At 52.2% G+C, this 8535-nt stretch overlaps 1 protein-coding gene across 1 annotated transcript; it reads left to right on the plus strand.

The window, feature by feature from the left end:
• The first annotated feature begins 6 nt into the window (after window positions 1-6).
• Window positions 7-8135, plus strand: LOC311329439 (gamma-tubulin complex component 3 homolog). Its single transcript, XM_084463287.1, has 9 exons — window positions 7-151; window positions 879-1014; window positions 1692-1760; window positions 1847-1982; window positions 3211-3299; window positions 4051-4182; window positions 4543-4683; window positions 5558-5674; window positions 6362-8135. Exons 1-9 carry the CDS (start codon window positions 90-92, stop codon window positions 6521-6523), a joined length of 1044 nt encoding a protein of 347 aa, XP_084319413.1. The 5' UTR covers window positions 7-89; the 3' UTR covers window positions 6524-8135.
• The last annotated feature ends 400 nt before the right edge of the window (window positions 8136-8535 follow it).

Below are 8535 nucleotides of genomic sequence, written 5' to 3' on the forward strand. Positions count from 1 at the left end.
GGAAGATAGACGCAGCGTACCACGACACCAGCAAGTACCTCCTGAACGTGCTCAGCCAGAGCTACCTGCTGCTGGAGCACCTCCAGGCCATGAGACGCTACCTGCTGCTGGGCCAGGGAGACTTCATACGCCACCTCATGGACCTGCTCAAGTTAGTATGCACACTAGTTAGTACACACACTAGTTAGTACGCACACTAGTTAGTACGCACACTAGTTAGTACACACACTAGTTAGTACACACACTAAGTTAGTACACACACAAGCTAGTACACACACTCAGTTAGTACACACACTAGTTAGTACACACTAGGGTTGGGCAATATCCACATTTTGAAACCGTTTTTAAGTCTCCACAAAATACCGCGGTAGTCGGTATTACCGTTATTACGGCGTGGCCAGCGGAGCGGCCGGAGCGTCTATAAAAAAGGCTGTTTGTTCGTCTTGTTGGTAAGTAGACCAATCACAGCGCACGCTGCTGTTACCGGGCGGGTTCAGGTCATTAAACCCCGCCCAGGGAGGCCACGCCGTGATTAGACTCTTCGTCTTGTTTTCTTTATGATTTTATTTTTTATTTTCTGTCATTTGCGTTGGATAGGAAGGATAATGGCGCCCGCGCCGAAAGTGTCACCTAGGCTACAGTGAACGGCGCATTGTCTATTCGTCACCCTATGTCAAAATGGCAGCTAACCTTACTCCAAAAAACATTAGTCAACAGTGGAGAGGAGAATTGTATGCGTACCTTTCTGTAGCCTACTAGTCCCAAACATGCACGTGTCAACAAAACTTCAATAAAGCCGTCATCCTCACTTGGGTGTTGTTGTTGTTGTTGTGTGTGGTCCTCACGCCCCGCCCCCTGTGGCGTCCTGTGTGTCCCAGGCCTGAGCTGGCGCGTCCGGCCACCACCCTGTACCAGCACAACCTGACGGGCATCCTGGAGACGGCCGTGAGGGCCACCAACGCCCAGTACGACAGCCCCGAGATCCTCAAGAGACTGGACGTCCGCCTGCTGGAGGTACAGAGGCTTCTACTGGACTCTACTCTGACTTCTACTGGACTCTACTCTGACCTCCGCTCTACTGGACTCTACTGTGACCTCCGCTCTACTGGACTCTACTCTCACCTCCGCTCTACTGGACTCTACTCTGACCTCCGCTCTACTGGACTCTACTCTGACCTCTACTCTACTGGACTCTACTCTCACCTCCGCTCTACTGGACTCTACTCTGACCTCCGCTCTGCTGGACTCTACTCTGACCTCTACTGGACTCTACTGTGACCTCCGCTCTACTGGACTCTACTCTCACCTCTACTCTACTGGACTCTACTCTGACCTCCGCTCTACTGGACTCTACTCTGACCTCTACTGGACTCTACTCTCACCTCTACTCTACTGGACCCTACTCTGACCTCTACTGGACTCTACTCTGACCTCTACTGGACTCTACTCTGACCTCTACTCTACTGGACCCTACTCTGACCTCTACTGGACTCTACTCTGACCTTTACTGGACTCTACTCTGACCCCAACTCTACTGGACTCTACTGTGATCTCTACTGGACTCTACTCTGACCTCTACTGGACTCTGTTTCATAGTTTCATGTCATATATATCTCCATATGTAAGGATGTGACTGTGCTGTGTTGTAATGAGCGAGTCCAGACTCACCCCGTCTGTCCTGGTCTGTGCAGGTGTCCTCGGGGGACACTGGCTGGGACGTCTTCAGCCTGGACTACCACGTAGACGGGCCCATCGCTACGGTAAGGCCTCCTCCCACCCCCCCCCTCGCCCTCAGTGACCCCGAACGCCCCAGTGAGCTCCTCCCCCCTCCCTCCTCCCGCCACAGGTGTTCACGCGCGACTGCATGAGTCACTACCTGCGCGTGTTCAACTTCCTGTGGCGGGCCAAGCGCATGGAGTACATCCTGACCGACATCTGGAAGGGCCAGATGTGCAACGCCAAGCTGCTCAAGAGCATGCCGGGTGAGACACACACACAGACGCGCTTTTACACACACACACACACACACATGCATATTCACATGCCGTAATCTGCGCATTTGCATCAAACAACGCAGGCAGGCGATTTTCAAGATAGACCCATGTGAAGAGGAAGCTCCAGGATTTAAATCCTTTATCCTTTCATTAGATAATCACGGTGTGGTATAATCAGGGTTGTGGTATATGGCCTATATACCACGGCTTGTGCTGGTCGACTCGGCTGCGCCTCGTTCCTATGACCGCAGCACAAGCCGTGGTATATCGGCCATGATATACCACACCCTCTCGTGAGTTATTGCTTCAACACACAGATGAGTAAAGATAACTCAAACTGGTGAGAGAGACACACACACACACACACACACACACACACACACACACACACACACACACACAGCCATGCGCTAGGTGTGTGCAGTTGTCTCCCGGCCCCAGCAGGGGGAGACATTTCCCTTATAGATCAAAGTTCAAACTATCATTTAACTAGATATACAGATTTTATCTTCACACGTGTCTTTTTTGCTAGTGTTCCATCATAATAATAAAAAATATTTGATGCCCTAATTTTCTCGTTTCATATTCTCATTTTTTATCTTTTTTGATGTTGATGTTTTGTCATGTGGACGCTGGTCTAACCAGCCTGTGGGTGTGTTGAGGCCGGGGGTTTGACCGGGGGGTGTTGGGGGGTGTGTTGAGGCCGGGGGGTGTTGGGGGGTGTGTTGAGGCTGTGTGTTTGACCGGGGGGTGTTGGGGGGTGTGTTGAGGCCGTGGGTTTGACCGGGGGGTGTTGGGGGGTGTGTTGAGGCCGGGGGTTTGACCGGGGGGTGTTGGGGGGTGTGTTGAGGCCGGGGGTTTGACCGGGGGGTGTTGGGGGGTGTGTTGAGGCCGGGGGTTTGACCGGGGGGTGTTGGGGGGTGTGTTGAGGCCGGGGGTTTGACCGGGGGGTGTTGGGGGGTGTGTTGAGGCCGTGGGTTTGACCGGGGGGTGTTGGGGGGTGTGTTGAGGCCGTGGGTTTGACCGGGGGTGTTGGGGGGTGTGTTGAGGCCGTGGGTTTGACCGGGGGGTGTTGGGGGGTGTGTTGAGGCCGTGGGTTTGACCGGGGGGTGTTGGGGGGTGTGTTGAGGCCGTGGGTTTGACCGGGGGTGTTGGGGGGTGTGTTGAGGCCGTGTGTTTGACCGGGGGGTGTTGGGGGGTGTGTTGGTCTTTGCAGAACTGGCTGGCGTGCTGCACCAGTGTCACATCCTGGCGTCGGAGATGGTCCACTTCATCCACCAGATGCAGTATTACATCACCTTCGAGGTCCGGGCCAGAACCACACACTCCAGAACCACACACTCTAGAACCACACACACTCCAGAACCACACACACTCCAGAACACACACACTCCAGAACCACACACACTCCAGAACACACACTCCAGAACACACACACTCCAGAACCACACACACTCCAGAACACACACACTCCAGAACCACACACTCCAGAACCACACTCCAGAACCACACTCCAGAATCACACACTCCAGAACCACACACACTCCAGAACCACACACACTCCAGAACACACACACTCCAGAACCACACACTCCAGAACACACACACTCCAGAACCACACACTCCAGAACCACACACTCCAGAACACACACACTCCAGAACACACACACTCCAGAACACACACTCCAGAACACACACACACTCCAGAACACACACACTCCAGAACACACACACTCCAGAACCACACACTCCAGAACACACACACTCCAGAACACACACACTCCAGAACACACACTCCAGAACACACACACTCCAGAACACACACACTCCAGAACACACACTCCAGAACACACACACTCCAGAACCACACAGCTGCTTAACAGATAGGAAAACCTCTCAGATCTGACTCACACATGGGGCATGTGGGAAATGGGATTATTAAGTGTGTGTGTGTGTGTCTGTGTGTGTGTGTGTGTGTGTGTGTGTGTGTGTGTGTGTGTGTGTGTGTGTGTGTGTGTGTGTGTGTGTGTGTGTGTGTGTGTGTGTGTGTGTGCAGGTTCTGGAGTGCTCCTGGGATGAGCTGTGGAACAAGGTCCAGCAAGCCCAGGATCTGGACCACATCATCTCCGCTCACGAGACCTTCCTGGACAGCGTCATCTCACGATGTCTACTGGACACCAACAACAGGGTGACACACACACTCACACACTCACACACACACACACACACACACTCACACACTCTCTCACACACGCACAGACACACACACACACTCTCTCACACACACACACACTCACACACACTCACACACACACACACAGAGACACACATACACACTCACACACACACACACACACACACATACACACACATACACTCACACACACACACACACACACACACACTATCATATCCCATTGCCTTCTGGACACACTAGAAGCACAAACGCTTCGCGCACACACACACAAACACACACACACACACACACTTATTACACTAATCCATGTGAATGTGCCATGTGAATGTGCGTGTGCTCCTCTCCCCCTAGTCCCTGCTGAACCAGCTGAGGGCCATCTTTGACCAGATCATCGAGTTCCAGAACGCGCAGGACTCCCTGTACCGCGCCTCCCTGGAGGAGCTGGCCCTGCGCCTGCAGTACGAGGACCGGAGGAGGCAGAGGGAGAAGGAGGTAGGACACGCCCCCCACCTGACCTGGGGGAGGGGCTACGTACCGGGGGGGGGGGACCGGAGGAGGCAGAGGGAGCAGGAGGTAGGACACGCCCCCCACCTGACCTGGGGGAGGGGCTACGTACCGGGGGGGGGGAGGACAGAAGAGGCAAGGGAGAAAGTTTGAAAGGAAACGAGAAAGAGAGAGAGAGAATGAGAGACAGAGAAAGAGAGAGAAAGAGAGAGAGAGTCCAACATGGTAACCACGACCGGAACTGGGATCGTAGTAAAATGCCCGTTCAAAATGGCCGCCGTGCTCCAATTAAATCGCGCAGCGGGAACCGATACCGTACACAGAGCTCCGTCGCGAACTCTCTGCCCCCTTTCACAGCCTTGTATTGATCCCCCCCCCCCACCAGCGGCCAAATCGATCTGTTTCCCTGGTCGCTCGCTGAGCCCAGATACAAAGAGCTTTCCCTCTCCAGGCCTGCCTGCTCTAGGTGTTGGGTGTTCAGTGAGTAACCCGGAGGTGTTGGGTGTTCAGTGAGTAACCCGGAGGTGTTGGGTGTTCAGTGAGTAACCCGGAGGTGTTGGGTGTTCAGTGAGTAACCCGGAGGTGTTGGGCATTCAGTGAGTAACCCGGAGGTGTTGGGTGTTCAGTGAGTAACCCGGAGGTGTTGGGTGTTCAGTGAGTAACCCGGAGGTGTTGGGTGTTCAGTGAGTAACCCGGAGGTGTTGGGTGTTCAGTGAGTAACCCGGAGGTGTTGGGTGTTCAGTGATGAACCCGGAGGTGTTGGGTGTTCAGTGATGAACCCGGAGGTGTTGGGTGTTCAGTGATTAACCCGGAGGTGTTGGGTGTTCAGTGATTAACCCGGAGGTGTTGGGTGTCTTGGCAGGGGGAGTGGGGCGTGACGGCGGAGCAGGAGACGCAGGAGCAGCGGAGGGTCAGGGACTTCCAGGAGACCATACCAAAGATGCGCTCTCAGCTGCGCATACTCACACACTTCTACCAGGTAAGAGGAACCGTACTAAAGATGCATACTCACACACTTCTACCAGGTAAGAGGAACCGTACTAAAGATGCATACTCACACACGTCTACCAGGTAAGAGAGACCATACTAAAGATGCATACTCACACACTTCTACCAGGTAAGAGAGACCATACTAAAGATGCATACTCACACACTTCTACCAGGTAAGAGAGACCATACTAAAGATGCATACTCACACACTTCTACCAGGTAAGAGAGACCATACTAAAGATGCATACTCACACACTTCTACCAGGTAAGAGGAACCGTACTAAAGATGCATACTCACACACTTCTACCAGGTAAGAGGAACCGTACTAAAGATGCATACTCACACACTTCTACCAGGTAAGAGGGTCACATGACTGCACCTTGACTGGGAGGAACTTTACAGCTGATCGGTTGTTTTTATTTTTTGTTCTCCCTCTCTCTCTCTCTCTCCCTCCCTCTCTCTCTTCCTCCCTCCCTCTCCCTCCCTCTCTCCCTCCCTTCCTCTCTCTCTCCCCCCTCCCTCTCTCTCTCCCCCTCCCTCTCTACCTCTCCCTCCCTCCCTCTCCCTCTCTCCCCCCTCCCTCTCCCTCTCTCTCCCTCCCTCCCTCTCTCTCTCTCCCTCTCTCCCTCTCTCTCCCTCCCTCTCTCCCTCCCTCCCTCCCCCCCCCTCTCTCAGGGGATCGTCCAGCAGTTCCTGGTCCTGCTGATGGCCAGCACGGACGAGAGCCTGCGCTTCCTCAGCTTCCGGCTGGACTTCAACGAGCACTACCGCGCCCGCGACCCCCGCCTGCGCGCCTCTCTGGGCGCCACCAGGGGGCGCCGGCCCTCCAACATCTGACCCAGACAGAACCACAACCAGGACTGAGCTAATGTCATTTTTCACAAGTCCAACTCTCGTCTATCAGACTTGTGTATTGAGTTTGTCTATCAAGTTCCAAGTTTGATGTGAGATCGATATGATGATATTGTTGTGACATCACCGTAGTGAGGACAGGAAGGAAGTCTCACAGACGGAGTGGATTCGTATGCGATGACATCATAATGAGGCTACATAGAATCTTGGGGGGGTGGGATGTTGGGATGTGATGACATCATAATGAGGCTACATAGAATCTTGGGGGGGAGGCGGGGTTTGGGATGTGACATCATAATAGATCAAGACTCAACATCCGGAATGTCTGATATTATGATAGTGTGACATCACAATGGTGCCTGACTGAATCAGCTGGAATACAGTTTTCTAGCTGTGGATGTTATGACATCACTGAGATGCTACCCTCTAGTCATGCTATGGGCCGCGGAGATGGCCAATCGAGATCAGACGATGCTCTGACATCATAACAGCAGCAGAACTAGTGGTGACGTCACAGTGTGGCCTGTGCTCTGAAGGGAGGCGATCTTCCCAGCAGACTGATTCTGGCGCTGTGTCTTTAACTCCCCAGGGAAGACAGGGCTGTGTTCACAGAGAGATTAACAAAGAGCTAGAATTAAAGAAAAGGCCTTCCCCCCCCAAATGTTCCCCTATGCCAAATCACCCCTCCTTACACACACACACACAGTCTCATTCATTAACCCTTCTGGTTTGTTTACATTTTCTGTGAATATAAAAACATATTTTTGTCGGGTTTTGCTGATATGTGTGTCTCCCCCGCCCCCCTGATACCAGTGTCTTAAAAGTATGCCTTGGATTTCTGAGTGTGTCTACAGAACTGTTCCTAACAGCTGTGTGAAGGCTGTAGTGCACAAAGTCAGCACTGGGCCTTCCTCCGAACCGCTTCAGAACAACCTTCAGCCCTGTGCTTCAAAGACTTCTGACAAATTTAGTTGCCTGATTGTTTTGTTTTATTTTAAGTGTGTTTATTTGCGTTCCTTTGTATGAATTGAATTCAATTAATAGAAACAGTTTGATTGTGTGTCATCCATCCACATGCATACAGGAACATAGTCTGGAACATAGTCTAACTCGAACCCTTTTTGCAACCATGACCCCATGGCGCTCTGCGACCAGACGTCAACATCCCTCAACTGAATGGTTGTTTTTGTGTGTGAATATGTTGAGGAGACTACATAGAACATGCTAGTATGACTGGCGCTGTCGGCCCGAATCCCACTACGTGTCTGAAATCAATAGTGTGGATGTTCATCATTTCATAAATACAATCTTCCTCTCGCCTCTTCATGACTGATCTTAACCCAGTGTGTATGAGCAGTAGCCTGGATGATATCCATCCAGTAGTCGACCTGCTGAGACATCGAGAGGGATCTGTTTGAGACGTGACTCGTGTGACTAGTCGTGTCTCATCCTTGACTCGTGTGACTAGTCATGTCTCATCCCTCGACCCCCAGGGGGCGCGCCCGGGCACGAGCCTGTACCTCCTGTCCATTGTATAGCACACCTGTATAGAAATACTATGGAAAGCAAACATCTCGCCTCCTCTTTAATAAATAAATCTTTTTTTAACAAAACCCATGCGCGTCCCGAGAGTATTTTTTCACTCTAGGCTCCAGCGTTTAAAAAAAACAACTAATCAATTAGCGACGGATGATTTTGATGAGTTGACGCATGCGCATGTCGCTTAATTGGTTTCTGGTCCATGTGTTGCTCGTCTGGCGTGGCGTGGAGAACGTTACAGCTTCTGGGTTCTCGGAATAGGAGAACGTTAGAGTTTCTGGGTTCTCAGAATAGGAGAACGTTAGAGCTTCTGTGTTCTCAGAATAGGAGAACGTTAGAGCTTCTGGGTTCTCGGAATAGGAGAACATAGACACATGGTGGAGAAGACAGGAGAGATCGGCATGACCCCCTGCTGGGACGCCGTAGACAGCTGACGGTCCCGGCCTATTTCCTCACGC

This window comes from Borostomias antarcticus (assembly GCF_949987555.1).
Source record: "Borostomias antarcticus genome assembly, contig: scaffold_445, whole genome shotgun sequence".
Classification (NCBI taxonomy): Eukaryota; Metazoa; Chordata; class Actinopteri; order Stomiiformes; family Stomiidae; genus Borostomias; species Borostomias antarcticus.